The sequence below is a fragment of the Pteropus alecto genome, unplaced genomic scaffold (assembly GCF_000325575.1).
Source record: "Pteropus alecto unplaced genomic scaffold, ASM32557v1 scaffold700, whole genome shotgun sequence".
Lineage (NCBI taxonomy): Eukaryota > Metazoa > Chordata > Mammalia > Chiroptera > Pteropodidae > Pteropus > Pteropus alecto.
Window position 1 is genome coordinate 92,104 of NW_006429611.1, and position 18,307 is coordinate 110,410.

Below are 18,307 nucleotides of genomic sequence, written 5' to 3' on the forward strand. Positions count from 1 at the left end.
CCCCCCCCCCGGGAGGCCGGGCCACTCCCACCGGGGGCCCCAGCCCAGCCCTCCCCTGTGCTCTGGCAGGGGCTGTTACCACTGATGGAGCTGAGCATCGGCCCACTGGAGGGGTCCGCAGAGCCTGCCTTCCAGATCACAGGTGTGTGGGACACCGGCAGGCCCGTGAGCATGGTGCGAGGGCCTGCCTTTTCCTCCGCGGGCACACGGGCACGTGCCAGGCTGCGGGGAGGGCAGCGGATCAGGGGCCTCCAGAACTGCACATGTGGCCTTGTCACTGGCTCTGGTCCTGGCTGGCGCCATAGGCTCCTCCTGAGTCTATCCCCAGGGGTGTGCGGAGCCTGGGCAGGGGCCTTTCCCATGGGCCACCCGTCCAGCCCACGCTGTCCTCCACCCACAGGCCCGCTGCCGGCCCCTCTGCTGGTGCTCTGCCCCAGCCCGGCTGAGCGGGACCGCTGGCTGTACTACCTGGAAAAGCAGATGGCTCTCGCTGGAGGGCTTCGGCGCTGCAACTCAGCGCCCCCACAGGTCAGTGCCTAAACCCCACACCCCTATCCAGTCCCCTCCTCTGCCCGCCCTGACCCCCCTTTACCAGGGCCCCCCTGAGGACGAGCTCCCCTGGACTCTGCAGCGCAGGCTGACCCGGGTGCGGACGGCGTCAGGGTGCCAAGCGGTGGGCAGTGCCATCTGCGCTTCAAGGGTCAAGCTGCAGCATCTGCCCTCACAGGTGGGCGGGGCGCACAGGAGCGAGTGATGGGGGCAGGGGGCGGGGCGAGGAGATGAAGGTTGTGGGTGGGGGCAGATGCGGGAGGCAGCTGGTGGGGGCCTGGTGCACTCCCGTGGAGACTCACTCGGCCTTCGGCCCCCTCGCAGGAGCAGTGGGACCGGCTCCTGGTCCTGTACCCGACCTCCCTGGCCATTTTCTCTGAGGAGGCAGACGGGCTTTGCTTTAAGGTGGGTCCCTCCCCACCGCGGTCCCGCCCCAGGGAGGTGCTCTGTGGGTGGGGGTGGGAGGGGGCAGCGGCTCAGGAGGAACCTGTATTTCGGGGCCTGTTGGGACAGCGTGCTGGCCCCACCCGCCCAGCCTGCTGCCCTGGTCAGTCTGGTCTCAGCTCTGATGTGGGCAAGGAGGGGCCCCTGCCTAGCACCTGGTATCATCCTAGAGGGTCCTCAGCCACCATCGCCTGGGGCAATCGTGGGGACCATGGCCTTCAGTCGTGGAGAATCACACACACGGCACTTCCCTGTAGCACCCCAACAGCTCCCCGCCTCCCCATCTTAGCAGGTGACTAAGGGGACCAGTCCCCTTAAGCATCCAGCGTGTCTGCCTCTGGCTGATGAAGGCCCTGCCCAGGGCAGAGGTGTAGCACCTGGTCCCCTCAGGGCTGCCCCAGACTCAGCCCCTCCCCTCCCCCACCCTGTTGCAGGGGGAGCTCCCGCTGGCCGCCATCCAAGTCAACCTGGAGGAGAAGGAGAAGCAGATCCGCTCCTTCCTAATCGAAGGTGTGTGGAGGCCAGGCCTGGGGGGCGCGAGCCTGGCGGGTGCCCAGCCCCTCACGGTATCTGTGTGCCAGGCCGCCTCATCAACACCATCCGCGTGGTGTGTGCCAGCTACGAGGACTACAGCCGCTGGCTGCTCTGCCTGCAGACGGTCTCCCGCAGGGGTGGGGTCCCCCTCCTGCCCAGCCCTGAGACCTTCCCGGGGCTGCGCATGCCCCCCCAGGTGAGGTGCTGCCCACGGTGGGGCGGAAGGGTGCAGCTGGGATGGGAGAGGCGGGGAGGGGGTCCTGCCATGCACTCACCCCGCTCCCCTGCTGCCCAGGCCCTGGGCAGTGGCCGGGGCTCACTCTCCTCAGATGGACGGACCAGCTGGGACTCAGGGTACCCAGCACCCTCCTCTACCTGCACCAGCCACTCCCTCCCTGAGTCCTCAGTGCTGCCCACTGCGGGCCACCCTGCCCAGCCTGCACCTGTGAGTGTCTGGGGTACGGATAGAGGAAAGAGGCTGGGGGCTGCAAGGCGAGTGTGGGAAGTCTGGCCCCCACAGCATCCCATCCCCAGAGGGACTCTGGCTACTCACGGCAGGGGACTCAGACCGGAGAGCATCCTCAGAGGGCTGTGTGGGGGAGGGCCCCGGGGAAGGTTCTGGAAGGTCCTTGGTCCCCACAGGACCAGACCAGCCCTGGCTATACCAGCATCGGTGGGCAGAAGGCAGAGCTGAGACGGGGTGGCAGCGGTCGGTCGCCCAGGAGCAAGGCCCGGAGTGAGGGGTCGGGCCCAAGCCCCCCACTGCACCTGGACCTGACCAAGGTGGGCCCAGCACACTGACCCCAGCTCCCTGAACCTCCCCGGCCTCTGTCTTTTGGGCCTAGAGGCCTCCTGCAGGGAGAGGGGAGGACTCAGCCTCTTCCAGCCCCAGCAAGCCTGTCTCTCTTGCCTGCAGCTGAGCCTGGAGTGCGGCCCCGAAGCCCCAGGCCACGCCGTGGAGGCGCCACACTCCCCACTGTACGCCGACCCCTACACGCCACCTGCCACCTCCCACCACAAGATCACAGACGTCCGGGGCCTGGATGAGGTCAGTGCCCTGCTGGTGACAGACAGGTCTGGCTGTGTCCACAGCCTGAGGTCTGCTCAGGGCTCGAGGGGCTAGCGGCTTTGTGGGCATGGGTCTCAGCTCCAGAGGCCCCAGCCCAGGGCCTCGAGTCACCACGCTGTCCTGCAGTTCCTCAGTGCCATGCAGAGCTCACTTGGACCCGAGCCCTCGAGCCCATTCCCCTTGGTCCCTGTGTCTGTGCCTGTCTCCGACCCTAGCTCCGGACCCTGCGGCCTCCACTTGCCCTCCAAAAAGGGGGCCTTGCAGCCCCGGGCCTCTCAGCGGCAACAGTGCTCCACCAAGAGCCGTGGGCCCCCAGACTCTCCTCAGCTCGTGAGTGTCGGCCCCACCCTGGGCAGGGGGTTCCGTGAGGTAGGGGACGATGGGGCAGTGGAGACCGGCGACAGGAAGCAGTGGCAGGGAGGGGGCAGAAAGGGGAGAGGGCCAGGAAGAAAGGGTGGGTGTGGGACCTGGCAGTTCCCCCAGGGCTTGGCTCTCAGACTGGTATTTGGGGTCTGCAGGTGTCCCGTCTGAGAGGGGGTTCTCCCGGCCCCCTGCTGCCTCCCCCAGGTGAGTGAGGGACCTGCCTCTGGGAGTTGGGGGGCTTGGGGCGCAGCCTCCTGAAAGCACATGCGGCTCCACCCTTCCCACCAGATGGCAGCACCCCCAGGAGCTATGACAACATCTGGGACAAGGCCGCATCTCCCCGCAACCAGCGGCGGCCCCGTGGAGCAGCTGAGGCCGAGGCGGGGTTCATCCAGTGGATCTGATGGGGAGTCTGCTTCTCAGGACCACCTGCCAGCATTGACTCTGGGGAAGTGAGCAAGGCCTGCGTCCTTCTGTGTAGCCCACAGGCCAACCACCCCCACCCAATACCGAGTCAGGCTCTGCCCCCCACAGGCTACAGGGCGTCTCCAGAACCCTGAGTTTTCTAGGCCCTGGCGGGCCAGGCAGCAGCCTTGTCCTGAGGATGCTGTGGCCAGAGGCGGTGGAGCACAGATCAGCAGGACGCCCGCAGGGACGGGGCCCAGGCCTGACCCCAGGGAGGGGACGGCGGAGACCGACGGGGGCCTCGCCTGGGAGTGGGAGGGTGGCATGGGGCACAGGCCAGAGGTCGAGAAAATCAGTCTAGTGAGGGTCGGAGTACAAGAGGTCAGGGGCCACGCGAGTCAGAGGTTAGCAAGGTTCAACACATCACCCACAGAGGTGGGAGGGTGGCCTGGGCAGCTGTGGGCGGGACGGGGGTGTTCGGGAGAAACTGACAGGAGACCGAACGTGGAGAAGAGAAGACTTTATTTGTGCCACGTCCACATGTTATTCACTCAGCGGCCAGGAGCTGCCCGCTGTCCCTGGCATCCTATGCACACTGACTCCAGCTGGACACCCTTTCAGCACCAAGCTGGTGGCCCCCTGCCCACCTTCCTGCCCACCTTCCTGCCCCATCTCTGGCTCCTCCTAGCCCTGGGACAATCCCAGATGTCCCATCCTCCACCTGACACCCCCACACTCTGCTGCGTACCTCGTCCAGGGCTCCCAGGGGGGACTCCAGGCCCTGCCCTACAGAGCCCCACCCCACAGGGCATCTGGGGCCGCCTCCCCACAGACCCCTAGTGGCACCTGCTCGCTGTCTCAGGCAGGAGCAAAGGAGACCTTGGCCACCGGCCCTTGGGGTCTGGGGTCAAAGAGGCTTCAGAGGCCCTCACCATCCCAGCCCACTTTGAAGCAGGGCAGAGTCCCTGGGACACCCCTGCCCCTGCACCCTTGCCCTTGCCCCCGCCCAGATCTCCACTGGGGCCTTGCCGCAGCTCAGACACTCTCCAATTTCAATGCCCCATCCTGCCCCTCACCCCTGACCAGACAACCAGATGAAATACAGACGCCCAGTTAAATCTGATTTCAGATAAACCACAAATAATTTCCTAGTGTGAGTTCATCTCAGCTATTGCGTGTCTGAAATTCCAGTTTCGCTGGACGCCTGCTTTTGTTTGCTAATCTGGCCACCTTACTAACCAGCTCCCACTCAGCCCTGGCCACCTGCCTTCCGAGTCTCCCCCGCCCAGGTGTGGAGCCTCGGGTGCCGGCCCAGGTAGCCAGGACTGAGGACACTGGCTTCTTCCTAGACACTGGAACACAAGGGTCAAAGGGCAGGGCTGGAGGGCAGCACCTCATCCCTAGCACCTTCGGCCATTTCCTAGGCCAAGGCTGGGTCCTAGGGGCTGGGGCTGGGGCTGGGGCTGGGGCGTCCCCGCCCCACATGCCGGCGGAAGTAGCGGATGGCGGAGATGGTGCCGATGTTGGCCAGCAAGACTGTAAGAGAAGACCAGGCTTCCTGAGTGCCAGCTCCTGGCCGGTCACCACTCTGCGCGCTGGCCCAGCCTAAAGGGCGCCAGCAGTGGGTCAGCAAAGGGAGGAGCGAGGTCAGGGAGGAGACCTGCGACCCTCTGGACTCCCCTCACCCGTACCGCCCAGCCCCCCTCCCCAGCAGGGCCCCCAAACCTGTTTTCCAGGCGTCTGGGGTGTGCAGGTCTGACGTTCTCACAGCCCAGGTGGCAAAGGCTACGAACACCAGGCACATGTCGTTCTGGCTGAAGGTGAACGAGGTGAGGGGACCCAGAGACTCCCCTAGGAAGGAAACATGCCCTGAGCTCCAGCCACTCCACTCAGGCACGTCTGTCCCGGACATGTCTGTCTGAGGACACGTCTGTCCTGGGTCACACTTTCTGAGCCACAGGACAGTGTGTGGCATAGCTGAGTCAGGGTGGGTTTCCTGGTGTCTGACTTACCCTCCAGGGGGTGTGAGATGAAGCTCACTGAGTGCCTGCCTGACCCGGCCAGTCGCAAGGTCTAAGCCAAAGCCACCCGGGCCCTGCCCTGGAGGCTGGGGGCAGGGCGCTGGTGTCAACCGGGCCCTAACGCGGGGTGATTGTCAGTGCTCAGCTAAAACCCCGAATGACCTAGTCTGGGCTTCCCCACCTGGACTATGTCCCGGGATGGCCAGGACCTGCTGCTTCCTTCCCAGATCATCCTGAGGGTCCCCCCACCCCCCACTGGCTGATGCCCCGGGGTCCTGGCCTGCGCCTCCCCAACAGTCCTGGCTAAAATCCCTGGACAGCGTGTTCCCAGGACCTGGCCAGGCCGTGGGGCCCGGGCAGCACACACCTGCTGGCCTGACCGCCAGGTCGAGCTGCTCTGCTGTGGCTGCGCTGGGCTCTGTGGGGGTGCCAGGCGCCTTCCCTTGGGGTTCCAACCTGGGGGTTTCTGCGGCCTGCAGCCGGAGCAGGGTGGCTGGATCCAGCACTCCCCGCAGCTTGTCCTCCCCAAGGAAGTGCTCGTAGGCCTCGGGGATGGAGATGGGCATGGGGTCTCTGGGCAAAGGGGCAGGCCCGGGCTGGGCCGGTGGGTCTGGGGCCGGGCAGCGGCCACTATGACGCCCCAGCCTCTGGGCCCGACGGTCCCGGAAGAAGAACTCGCACACGTCCGGCCACTGGACTTCGGCCAGGGACTGGCTCGCCTCTGCCTCCTCCTCAGCCTGCTCATCTTCCTCCACGATGGTGTCACAGAAAAAGAACTCATAGGCTTCTGGGACGGTCACTGCGAAGCGGCTCTTGTATTCGGGCCCCCCAGAGGCAGAGGGCACAGGGGAAGGCAGGTGCTTGAGGATCCGAGGCTGGGGTGGCCGGGGTCCCACTGCCACTGCGTCCCAAGCTCCCGGCCCCCCACGGCCCCCAGCCACTGTCCTGGGGGCTGAGGGCCAGGCTGTGGCTAGCGTGGGTGGGCCTGAAGCCCGTCCGGCCCCCGGCTCCTCGGGGCTTGGCACAGCTGAGGAGAACCGCACTTTCTTCTTCTTGGGGGCTTGGACGGGACCTGTGGGGGTCTCTCCCAAGTGGTGTCCGGGGGGACCTGCTGGGGGCTCCCCTCTGGGCTTCACACGGTGGCCCCCTGAAGACACAGTGGAGCTCAAATCCAGCCTGGCCGTGGGGGCAATGCCAGGCTCCGTGGTGTCAGGCCCAGCCTGGGGGACGAGGGCAGGTCCAGCTGTGCCCGCATCGGCCTGGCCCTTCCAGGTGGGTGCAGACGAGTTCCCCTCTGGCTGGACCATCAGGCCCAGTGCAGGCGGGTCCACATCCGTCCTGGGCTCGCGGGTGGGTGCGGACACGGGCGTGTCAGGTTGGGGCTCGTGGGCAGGTGTAGACAGAGTCGTGTCCGGTTGGGGCTTGGCGGCCAGTGCGGTCAGAGCTGTGTCTGACTTAGCCGCGGAGACCCCTGGGGGGGCCTCCTGGGCCGGTGCGGGTGCACTGCGCAGCTCAGTTCTGGGGGTCGTTCTGAGCAGGTCAGGACCTCGCTCAGTTGTAGGGACAGGTGTAGACAGATCCAGACCCGGCCCTGGGCCGGCCACCTGCTCAGGGGCTCCCGCAGGCTCCGGCCCCAGCTCAGCCTGCCCGGCTCCCACCGTCTGCCCCACCGCCTGCCCCGCCGCCCCCGCCGAGAGACCCTTCCCCCGGGACCCAGCTGGGACAAGGCCCTCCCTGGGCCTGGGCTCAGAGAGTTGCGGGGAGCTCTGCTGGGCCGGCGTGGAGCCCGCAGTGCCCAGGCGCCCCCCCCCTTTGGGCCCCGCGGCTCGCCTCTTCTTCCGGCGGGGGCTGCGTGGCGGCGCTCCGGGGCTGCCGGGGGACCTCTGGGGGGCAGGGCTGGTGCCAGGGGACTCGGGGCTTCGCGGAGGCTCACCGGGGGGGCTGGCGGGAGGGTCTCGGGGGGCTGGCCCCTGCAGAAGCCTCTGCATCTCGTCTCTGGAAGTCACTGGCCCGAGGAGGGATGGGCTGTGGCCGAGAGGGGAGGTGCCAGGGCTGAGGGACTGTTGAGACGCTGACCGTGCGGACGTGCTGGGCATCTGCTGACCAGTGCCCTGGGCCAGGTCGGGTTCCTGCCAAGATCTGCTGACCAGCTGCTGCCTTGCCGCCTGGTCCTCCTCCTCAGAGCCAGGCCGGCCACGCCCCCCGGGAGCCGGCCGCCCCTCGAGAAGGGTCAGGGGCCCTGGGGGACTGCTGCCACTGCTGTCTCCTTGGTCAATGTCACTGGACAGGAGCTCATCCCCAGAGGCCAGGCCAGCCTGCAGGAGGCCACACTCCTCTGCGGTGGCCGAGAACTCGGCCCAGTCCTTGTCACTCAGCTGGACACTGTACTGGAAGTTTTCCATCTCGGGGCGGCAGAGTTCGGGTCTTCAGGCATGGCCGCCACAGGTCCGCCCCCCGGGCGGCCCCTGCTCCCGGGCTCAGGGCTGGCACAACGTCTCCACCCTGGAAGGAAGCAGAGGGGGTGCAGGGCGCTGTGCTGTGCCCTCCGAGCCGGAACAGCCGTGACCCGTTGCCCCTGTTTCCACGCCGACCCCAGACGTTGCCTCTGTGATGACACATCGTCTGCCTCCCTGCTGCACACAGCTCTGCGTCAGTGCCAAGCACTGACAGACGGGGGCCTCGCATTTGAGCCTCCACGCCCGGGGCTCCCCCTCTCAGCTACGAGCTCCGTGTGTCCAGCCAGGCCAGCCTCACCCTTTGGCCGTCTCCCCCAGAGGCCCGCTTCGCGCGGCGGAGCCCATTTCAAGAGCCATGCCCAGGGGTCCACTCACCTAGCGACGGTCAGCTCTGCCCGTCCCAGCATGCCCCCGGCAGCAGCTGGCCGTGGGAGAGGGGCCACAGTGTCCAGCCTCTGGTAATGACCTTCCCCCAGCCCAGGCTGGGACGGGCCACCAGGCTTCCTCTGAGCTCCCAGGGGTCACACTGCTGCCGGTCGGGGTGCACCTGGACCACCAGGGGGGCCTGGCTGTGCCCCCGCCTGTGCAGGAGGCCACAGAACAGAGGCGCCTCCGGATCCCAGGGTCTGCGGCCCTGACCAGGCCAGCCCGGCTGCAAAGCCCCCCGCCTCTCAGCCCCTGAGGGGCTGCCCTGGGCCTCTGGTCAGCTGCTGCCAGACACAGGGGTGGGAGGTCACACTGGTCAGTCCAGTCCCGAGAGGGAGGTGCCTCAAGGCCCTGACCCACTGACCTTGCCCTCCCGTCTGGCTCTGGGGAAGGTCCTTGGAGGTGCTGTCACCTTTGGGACCCCTTCGGAGAGGAAAGAGGAGCTGATGGTGCCATACCTGGGCTCCTGCCGCTGACCGGGCGTCCAGGCTGCCTGTCCCAGAGCCGCAGGGTGCTGGGCTTGCCACACAGGCCCCTCCCCCACTGCCAAAAATACCCCATTGCAGTGTCACATGTCTGCTGCCAGCCATCAGGGTCCAGGCCACAAATAGATGGCATTTGGGGGGCCTCCAGCTACGCGAGGGACGCCCTCGGGTCGGCTCGGACGCTGGCCGAGTCTGAGCAGCGGTCGGCGGTGCACAGGCCTTCCTGTCCGTGCGGTGGGCCCTCCGACCCCTCCCCTGGCCACGGGCTGTCTTTGGCTCTCAAAGCGGCCCTACTGCCGTCGAACCTCGGACCCCACTCCTCCCGTCGCCTTGCCGGCCGGCAGCCCCCAGAACCAGCCCAGGCCCTCTGGGGCTTGGGGCTTTACCCCAGCCCCCGTGGGAACAGAGGGAGTCGGAGTGACGAGCTGGGAAGTGATGACTCCAGAATGTCCCCGGGGGTTCTTTGGAGGTGGGCTGTGCAGACCTGGGGACAGGACTTGCAGCTACCCGCACCTGGCCCCTCCCTGGCAGCACTGACCAGCCTGAGGGACTTGGGTAAAGGCTCTCGGTGGAGAGCACCCCAAAAAGGCACGGGCCCTGGGCCTCTGGAGAAGGTGGAGGGTCAGGGGAGGAAAGTGGGCCACTCCTGCCAGCAGGCGGGACCCGAGATGGGGGCGGCAGTGCAGCCTGCATCTCCAGGAAAGGGGATCTGGCGCTGCCGTCCCAGGCCAGCCAGCTGGCAAGAGGAGATGGGCAAGGGTGACTGGGTTCTGGCATCGGCCGAGGACAGCAGCCCCCCGAAGGCAGCTCCTGTGCCAGACCCCTGAGAGAGGGCAGCAGGAGGGGCCAAGTCCACAGCCGGGCTTGGGAGGCACAGAGAGGGTGCGGGACTGGTGCTTAGCCACACAGCTAGCAAGTGCAAGGTTGGGTCCCAAAAGCCCTCTCTGAGCAGTGCTCCAGGCCACCTGACCCGACTTGGGCCACGTTGCCCATCCTTGGGCAGGTCACTGTGACACACAACCTTCGGCCTCCCAGCTGGGGACATGAGAAGGGTCAGGCAGCAGACATCTAAACACACGGGTAAATCAGATTGTTTTGACAGCGCCGCATTGTAAGACGGAAGCAGAGAGGAGAGAAGTGGGGCCTGGCGGGGCCGGGGACCCCGCTGAGGAGGGGCCCGGGGCCAAAACTCCTGTGAGAGTCTCAGGGACAAGTCTCAGTGGGCAGGGGACAGCAGGGCCAAGGCTGCGAGGGGGACAGTGCAGGAGGCGCCACCACAGGGAGAGCGAGCCGGTGCTCTGACTGCCAATGAACTGCTTGGTGTGACCGGGCAGCAGGAGGCACACACAGGGACGGCTGGCGAGTGAGCACCGTGTGACCACCGCCGGCCCGCACGGGAATGTGGAGCCTGCTGGTGTCACCCAGGGAGCCAAGCCTGCCCGGGCCCGGCGCATGCCCTCAGAACCCGCCGCGTCTGTGTGCGGGGAGACCAGGCTGCCCTCCTGCTCGGAGCCCTTCGCGTGAGGCTGCAGCTGGTACCCCACGGTTTAACTCAGTCTTGGCGCCATCACCCAGAGAGGGCACATCAGACCCACAGGTTAAGGGCCCCATCCCGTGAGACTACCCCCCACTTCCGCGCCAGCCGCCCATAGCAGGTCCCCGACTCTGCCAACCCAGCTGCAAACCGGAGGTCCAGTGACCGTCCCCGGAGTGGGTCCCAGAGCCTGGGAAACATGCACTACTTTGACAGTTTGGTGTAAAAGGTGTGACAAAGGACATAGGAGCACCGGATGGCAGAGCAGGCCAGGACGGGTGTGTGGGCTCCGCACCCACCGCGGTCACCAGCCCGGAGGCTTGGGTTTCGTGGGGTCCCTCACACAGGCGACCGGCGTCGACTCCATTTCCAGCCCTCCTGCTTCTGCAGCTGCAGGACGCTCGGCGGCTTCTGTGCCCCGTGTCCTGGCGGCCTTGGTGCTGCGCTCGTGCGGGCTCCACGGTGCCATCGCGTGTGCTTTTAGTCACGTGTCCTCAACAGCCGGGGTTTCTGGCCTTTGGTGCTGGGAAGACAGGTGTCTCCTCGGTTCGTTTGCCAATTTTCCACGCCTGTTTATCATGGATTTGTAGGAGTGCGTTTGTCACATCCCTGGGTAAGACTCTATTCTTTCATGGCTGTCACTTTTCCTGAAGAGCCTGGCTGCTCTAGGTCCTGTGGTTTCGTGGGGATGGACTTGCTTGTTTTCGAAGGCGTCATCGTTTTACCTTTCACATTGGGCCTGCAACTGGTTTCCGCGGATGGGGGGTGACGGGGATCCTGTCACACATGCTTGTTCCCACAGGGGCACCCAGCTAGCCCAGCGCCGCGTCCGGCTCGGGTGGCATGTGTGGATCTGCCTGTGGACAAACATCGACTTCTGTAAGATGAGGAGTTCGGAGCGTTCGCAGCCATCGGCCTGGCGCCCTGGGAGAAGAGAAACGGGGGGCGGGGCGGGGGCGGGGCAGGGAACTGCAGTGGGCGGGGTCAGGCAGTGGAGAGAAGGGTCTCACGGGGGCGAGCCCGAGGCTTCCTCCCTTCCGCCCCCACCTCAGTCACGGCCTTGGGCGGGGTGGGGGTGTCTGCTGCGGGGACAGGAGAGAGGGCAGGGCTTGTAGCACATCATCAGGACACCAGCCCAGCTCCACAGCGGAGGCCAGCACCTGTCCACGGGCGGAAAAGGTGGCGGCAGCGAGACGCAGCCTGCTGTACCCCTGGGGGCCGCCAGGGGGCACCAAAACCCCACTGGAAGCCGACAGAGCCCAGGCCGCGCCGCTGCCCGCGCCTGGGGTGGGTGCGTCTCCCGACTCCGCGCCAGGCCCCCTTCCTGAAGTCCTGGAGCCGCCTCGGAGCCATTGACCTTGAGGCAGAAAGCGCTGAAAAATGAGCGCCAATTCTCAGCAGCAGCTACGACATGCCAGGCGGCCTTAAGGGCTTTCCACTAATTATGGGCTTTTCACTTACTTTTTAAATAGTTTTAATGAGGTTTGCTGTATGTACAGTAAACTGCACGTATTCAAAGTGTAAAATTTGCTAAGGTGCGACATGTACACACCCAGGAGGCCGTAAGGCTAAAGGTTCCTGCGCCCTTGGAAACGCCACGCCAGGCGACCACCGATCGGCTCTCTGTCACTGCCGTTAGGTGGCGCTGTCTGGAATTTTATGTAAATGGGCGTCGGCGTGTGCCCGTTCGCACCCACACTGCACCCACACCGCTGCACACCACCAGTTCTTTCTGGCACCCGCATCCACCCGGATGCTGCGCCGTCGGAAACGGCGCACTTGGCTTCTCCGCTCACCTGTCGATGGACATTCGGGTCCCAGCTAGCTTGGGGCGACTCCATGCGAAGCTGATGGGAGCATCTGTGTTTGGTCTTTGTGTGGACGTGGGCCTTCTCTTCTCCTGGGTAAACACCTGGGGCCGAGTGGCCAGGTCACACGCTTCACCTCCTAAGAAGCTGCCAAACCGTTTTCCGCGTGGTCGCAGTTTCCCCTTGCTCCGGGTGCTCCGCCCGCAGCCCCGGCCCAGTGGCCTTTGTAACTTTCTCCTCGCGTTCGTTTCCCCAGAGAGCCCTGCCCTCGCCTCCCCTTCGTTCCTCTGTGCCTTTTTTTTCTAGCAGCTCTTACAACTTTCTCTTTATTGCTGCTTTTGTAGGGGAGGCTTAACACTTTATTGACATCTAATTCACACATTGTATACTTCACCCACTTAAATTAAATGGTTCTTAGCATAGTCATGGAGTTGTGCAACTATTAACCGAGTTAAGAACATTTTCACCACCCCAAGGAGACCAGACTCCACTCCCCTCGACTTTCACCCAGCCCCAGGCAACCCCTCATCTGCTCTCTACGATGTGCCAAAGCTCTCCGTGGACAGGGTCACAAACACGTGGCCTTTCCGTGTCCGTTCCTCCAACTCAGCGCCCTGTTCTCGAGGCTCATCCACGACGTAGCGAGCGTCCGTGCTCTGTTCCTTTTTAGGACAAATATCAGTCTACCCTTGGGTAGAGGGCGTTCCATTCACCGGTTCATCGCGGATGGACATTTGGGCGATTTCCACTTCTCGGCCCTTGTGAAGGTGCCGCTGTGAACATGTGTGCGCAAGTTCTCCTGTGGACGTGTGTTTTCATCACTCTTGGGTACGGCCCTAGGAGGGAAATTGCTGAGCCATGTAGTGACTCTGCAGTTAAGCTTTCGAGGAACTTCCAGACTTTTCTGCGGTGGCTGCCCCACTTCACAGTCTTACGACAGTTGTAAGTGTTCCAGCTTCTCCACGAGCACACTACACTTGTTACTATCTGTCCTGGTGGGTGTGAAGTGCAATCTCATTGTGGTTTTGATTTAAATTTCCCTGATGGCTGATGATGTTGACCGTCTTTTCATGTGCTTATTGGCTATTTATGTCTTTGGAGAAATGTGTATTCAGATTTTTCACCCATTTTTTTTGTTGTTGTTGGGTTATTTGTCTTTTTATTACTGGGTCGAGAGAGTTATTTTGTATTATAAACACAAGTCTCTCGTCAATATATGTTTGGCAAATATTTTCTCCCATTCTCTGTCACCTTAACAAGGTCCATGAACACGCAGGATCTTTCTGTTCATCTGTGTCTTTTCTCAACGATGTTGCTTAGTTTTCAAAGCACGAGGTTTACGGTTCTTTTGTTAAATTTATCTCTAAGTATGTTATTCTTTTCGATGTTATTATAAATGGAATAGGTTTCTTAATTTCATTTTCAGATTGTTTGTTGCCAGTGATGGAAATACAATAGACTGAAAATATTCATCTTGTACCCAGCAACATTGCTTAACTTATGTATTAATTCTAATAGTTTTTTGGCGGATTTCTTAGGATTTTCTGTATATAAGGTCATGTCATTTGAATACGGTCTTACTTCTTCCTTTCCAGTCTGGATGTCTTTTGTTTCGTTTCCGTGCCGCTTGGCCTGGCTGGGACTCTTACACCGTTGAACAGAAGTGGCCAGAGCAGACATCACTGCCTCATCTGTGTTTCAGCAATTTGTTTAGAATGTCCCTTGATGTTGTTTTCTTCAAACTTCTCGTGCTCGAGTTTCATTGAGCTCTTTGGATCTGTTGGTTTCTGGTTTACATCAAGATTGGAAAATTCCAGTCATCATTTCCTCAAATGCTGTGATTTCTCCCCCTCCCTCCCATAATGTTCTGTAACTTCCACCGCTAGAGGTCCAGTCGGGGTTTATAGCCTCAATGTCTCTAACACATTCCGTCTTTTCTCTAGCTTCTCGAACACATGAACGTCCTCGTCTACCAATTCTATTGTCTGTGACATTCCTGGGTTGCTTTCAACTGACTTACTTTTCTCCTCTTTATGGGTCATATTTTTCTTCCTTGCATGCCTGGTAATTTTTTGCTGGGTGCCAGACATGGTGAATTTAACGTTTTGGGTGCTGGATATGTTCATGCTCCCATAAATACTCTTGAGCCTGGTTCTGGGGGCAGATAAAGTACTTAAAAGCAGTTCGATACTTTCAGGCCTTGTTTATGAACTTGGTTAGGCAAACAAGAGCAGCACTCAGGCCAAGGCCAATGATTACTCACTACGGGGACAAGACCCTCCCGCGTCCTCTGCCACACGCCCATGATTCCAAGGTTTTCCATTCTGGCTGGTGAGGCCCAGGGACTACTTGTGCCCGCGTGCACTCAGAGGACCCTTCCCTGCGGTCCACTTGGGCCATTTCTCCTGGCCCCGAGAAGTGTCCTCACCAGGCTGAGGCCCCACTCCCATTCTCCAGAATCTCCCTCCTCTCTGGTACTTTGTCCTGCGAACTCCGCTGCGTGGGTCCCCGACTGTCGGCTCCATCTCCTCAACTCAGGGAGGCTGCCAGCTCTGCCCGGCCCCTGGCTGCACCATGGCCGGGAAGCCACGTTCAGGTGTCAGCTAGGGCGGTACAGGGTGCCCTGCACTTTCTTCCCACATGACAGGGACCAGTGCCCTTCACTGCGTGCTGGCTCATACATTTCACCTGCTGTTTCGGTTGATTACGGTGGGAGAGTAAGTCTGGTCCCAGCTGCCTCATCGTGACTGAAAGCAATTCTCTTCATGCAGATCATCTATTTTACTTAATCCTCTCAACCACACAGCAGGAAGGCAGGTCCTATCACAAATCTCATTTTACATTTGGGGTTTTGTGACTTGCCGAAGGTCACACGGCTGAGTGACGGCAGAAGCGGGGTTCTGCCCCAGGCTGTGCGAGAAGCAGTCCCAGAAGCTCCCGTGCTGACCTGCGCGCGGGCTGGCGTGGTATCTGCCAGCTTTCCGGACACAGAGTGGACTGAAGGGTCCGCGCCCGTGTCTCTGCAGGGTCTTTGCTTTTACTCCTCGCTCGCCTGCCCGGGCGAGCCTAGTTCTGGGTGGCACGATTCTTGGGAGCCCCGAGACAGGCGCGGCTCCAGAAACGGGTGTTACTTCTTCCCTTCCCTCTCCCCTCCTCCAAGTTCCCTCCAACGCCCCATCACGGACCTGAGGGGACTGACCACCTGGGACTCCGGTGGGCGGCAGCCAGGAAGCCCACAGCCTGGTCCCACGCGCAGACATGGTCACAGCCACAGGCCCTGTGATCACACTGCCAGCCCGAGCACCCCTTGGGGACTGGAACGTTAGGGGCGCCAGTTCATTTACTCCACACGAGGCTCCCATGCCCTGGGCCGCAGTGGCCCAGGCTCTGCCCAGGTTCTGAGCTGCACGCTGGGCACAGCAGGCCTCCTCGCCAGCGAGAAACGGCCTTACTGGACATGGGCAGGAGGTCGGGGTGAAGGTTGAAGAGAAGGCTCACTGGGGGTCACTTGAGGGGGCCTGTAGGTCCCCAGGTCCCGCCCCCAGCTGTGTGTGCCTGTGCCAGAGAGGGGCCACATGCTCAAAGGAACATCAGCCCAGACACCGCAGCTTTAGTTCCTGCCCCCAGAGGGGCGGCCATGGGCCCCAGGGACCCCGAGAAGTGAGCCACAACCTCCCGCCTCCAGCTTGCGTCCTAGCGTTAAGCCCCGGCCGTCAGCCAGTCCGGGCCCCAGTGACAGACGCCAGAGACTGGGCCTTCTCAACTACAGAAATGTGCTTCTCCCCATCCGGAGGCCAGAAGGCCAAGGTCGGGGCAGTGTGGTCTGGTTTGCGCGAGGGCCGGCTCTGGTTGCAGACTCTACCACTTCGTGAGTCTCGGTGGTGTCCCTTTGACAAGGGCGCTAATCCCATCCCCGAAGGCCCCACCTCCTCATGACATCACCTTGGGGGCGCTGCACTTGTCGGGGACACTGTCCATCCATCGCACCTGGCCTCCGATCAGGAGACATCTGGCCAAAGGCCGCCAACTCCAAGTGGCAGATGGGTGAGCTCAGGGAGGACGCTGCCCTCCCTCCCAGTTCAGCAAACCAGGCCCGTGGGGCCAGTCCTGGAGGAGGCTGCACACACAGCCAGGTGACACCCTGTCCCACCCAGGCAAGACTTCGGGGCCAACCCCTTCTGGTCCACGTAGGGGAGTGAACAGCCAGGGCCTGCACACTGTCCCTGGGCCCTGGGACACAGCGATGGGGGTACTCAGGCTGCAGCCGGCCAGCCCATGGCCCCTGGGTGTGGGTGTTTGGCCCAGGCTCTGGTCAGCTCAGAAGTTGGGGGTGGATACTGGGGCCGGGAGAGGACAATGGTGCCTCCCCACATCTGGGGTGGCTGGGCTTCTCCCCTCACTGTGCTAGACAGGGTAGGGGTGTTAGGGGACCATGGGGAAGCTTTCCTCCGCCAGCCTCTGGTGGGACCCCCAGGTGGTAAGGCCAGGGCGGGAGGTGGGACACTTGGCTGGCTTGGGTGTGTGCACCCCCCTTGCTGAGAGAGCTCCGGGGTTGATGGCGGCCTCGTGTGAGAGTCACCCATCCTCTGGTTTTGCTGAGCCAGCACCTCACTCACAGTGGGGACCTGGGACCTGAGCCCAACCCAGTCACATGCTTTCTGGTAACCATGGCAAGCAGGCTGCAGAAATGGTCAGTGTGGCCTGGGCATGTCGGTGTCTGCGCTGTGGGTGGCAGGGCCAGCTGAGGCCAGGCCCGCCCAGGGCGGTGGGCGCTGGGAGTGTCGGCATGGCGCATCTCCCATACCTGCCCTGTGTGAAGTCTCGGGCCTATGAACCCTCAACCTCCTACTCCAACCCTGGTACCCCATTAGTTACTGCCACGGAAGTGATCCCCGGCCCTGCCAGCCCTGCCCAGTGCCACAGGGGTGGGCCTAGGCTGTGGCTGGTCAGTGCCAGCATGGCAGGGGCTCGTCCCCATCAGAGCTCATTGGGACACTGCTTCCGGTTCAAGTCAGACAAGTCACTCGGCCAGTCACCGCGGCGGCAGCACTGTCCTGGGTTTGTGCCCACCCCAGTTCCTGTTCTCACCCCCACCCAACCTCTTCCACAATTGTTGTCAGGAGGACGAGTGGTGTGACCCCTGGGTGACCATGGGCTCCTTAGTTATTTCTATTGTTATTTGTATTTATCTTAAATTTTACATGAAATTTATTGTTATTCACTGCCATAAAACAAATGAACCAAAAGTTTAGCAGCTTAAAACAACTAACACGCATCATCTCCCAGTCTCTGAGGGACAGGAGGCCAGGGGCTGCTCGGCCGGGTGGTGCTGGCTCGGGGTCCCTCAGGAGCCACCCTCATCTGAAGGCTGCACAGGGCTGGTGGGCTAGCTGGGCCACACTCTTGTCGGCTCCTCCACAGTGGAGCACAGCTGGTCCCCCCCAAAGCGAATGATGTCGAACAGACAGACAGAGCAGGCCCACCAGCAGCCTAATCGCTTCTGCAGGACCCACGCTCTGGGGGCCTCCGGGGAGGGGCCCTGCGGCCTGTTCCTTGCCCAAGGCTGCATCGCTAAAGGTAGACAGCCCCCAGGGCTCCAGGACCAGAGACAGAGCAGTCAGGCACAGCTGAGGGGAGCCAGGGTGAGCCAGGGAAGGGATGGGGCTGCTGGAGCCTGCAGATAATCGGGACCCCATGGGAGCTGCGGTGGAGACTCAAGGCCTCACCTCGCCTGAGCCAGGGCTCCAAGCGGCCGCCACTCCTTCCCTACCCTGAACTTCCAAGCCACTGGGCAGTGTTTCGAGGGCCTGGCCAGGCCGACTTCTGTCACCATGAAGACTTATTCTTTCTCCAGATTTCAAACACCTATGATTCGCTATCATTGTCAGGTCCCCAAGCTCTGGCCCCACAAGAGACAGATGGACCCAGATGGACAGGATCCAACACCCACAGAGGCAGGCAGGTCAGCCGACTATCCCTGAATTCAGCAAACATTTATTGACCTTGGTCCTGGCAGGAACTGGGCTGGAAAGAGGCCAAAGATAACAAGCCAGGTCTGCCTGCCAGCTGTGGCGGGCGTGACCAGCGGTCCCTGCCTCACCCCAGGAGGAAGTCCTGACTCTCCCCCATCCGCGGGCAGGAGAAGGTGCTTCATCCATTACTCAACAGGAAGTGTCTGCAAGACAAAAACCGGAGAATCGAGTGGCAGGGGTG

The 18,307-nt window shown here is 62.5% G+C and overlaps 2 protein-coding genes and 1 long non-coding RNA gene across 4 annotated transcripts in view; 1 reads left to right on the forward strand and 2 right to left on the reverse strand.

Annotated features, from left to right (window-relative positions):
* PLEKHN1 (pleckstrin homology domain containing N1) overlaps window positions 1-4,531 on the forward strand; it is a 9,094-nt gene extending 4,563 nt beyond the window's left edge. The window contains exons 6-17 of one of the 2 annotated variants that reach the window (XM_015591836.2): window positions 70-142; window positions 401-528; window positions 596-727; window positions 874-954; window positions 1,428-1,503; window positions 1,575-1,723; window positions 1,823-1,972; window positions 2,170-2,310; window positions 2,444-2,575; window positions 2,723-2,926; window positions 3,115-3,163; window positions 3,248-4,531. In XM_015591836.2, the coding sequence (XP_015447322.1) occupies window positions 70-142; window positions 401-528; window positions 596-727; window positions 874-954; window positions 1,428-1,503; window positions 1,575-1,723; window positions 1,823-1,972; window positions 2,170-2,310; window positions 2,444-2,575; window positions 2,723-2,926; window positions 3,115-3,163; window positions 3,248-3,363 (1,431 nt within the window). In that variant the 3' untranslated portion in view covers window positions 3,364-4,531. The remainder of the gene's footprint in view (window positions 1-69; window positions 143-400; window positions 529-595; window positions 728-873; window positions 955-1,427; window positions 1,504-1,574; window positions 1,724-1,822; window positions 1,973-2,169; window positions 2,311-2,443; window positions 2,576-2,722; window positions 2,927-3,114; window positions 3,164-3,247) is intronic. The other variant, XM_015591880.2, reaches the window with a different exon arrangement.
* A 271-nt stretch (window positions 4,532-4,802) lies between these two features.
* Window positions 4,803-7,787, reverse strand: PERM1 (PPARGC1 and ESRR induced regulator, muscle 1). Its single transcript, XM_006903921.1, has 3 exons — window positions 5,753-7,787; window positions 5,090-5,215; window positions 4,803-4,900 (listed from the first exon to the last, which is right to left on the reverse strand). The coding sequence occupies exons 1-3, from the start codon at window positions 7,785-7,787 to the stop codon at window positions 4,803-4,805; spliced, it is 2,259 nt and encodes a 752-aa protein (XP_006903983.1).
* Window positions 7,788-18,068: 10,281 nt separating this feature from the next.
* Window positions 18,069-18,307, reverse strand: part of LOC112478469 — a 1,421-nt gene continuing 1,182 nt past the window's right edge. The window contains exon 2 of the long non-coding RNA XR_003045853.1: window positions 18,069-18,269. This is a non-coding gene — a long non-coding RNA (uncharacterized LOC112478469). The remainder of the gene's footprint in view (window positions 18,270-18,307) is intronic.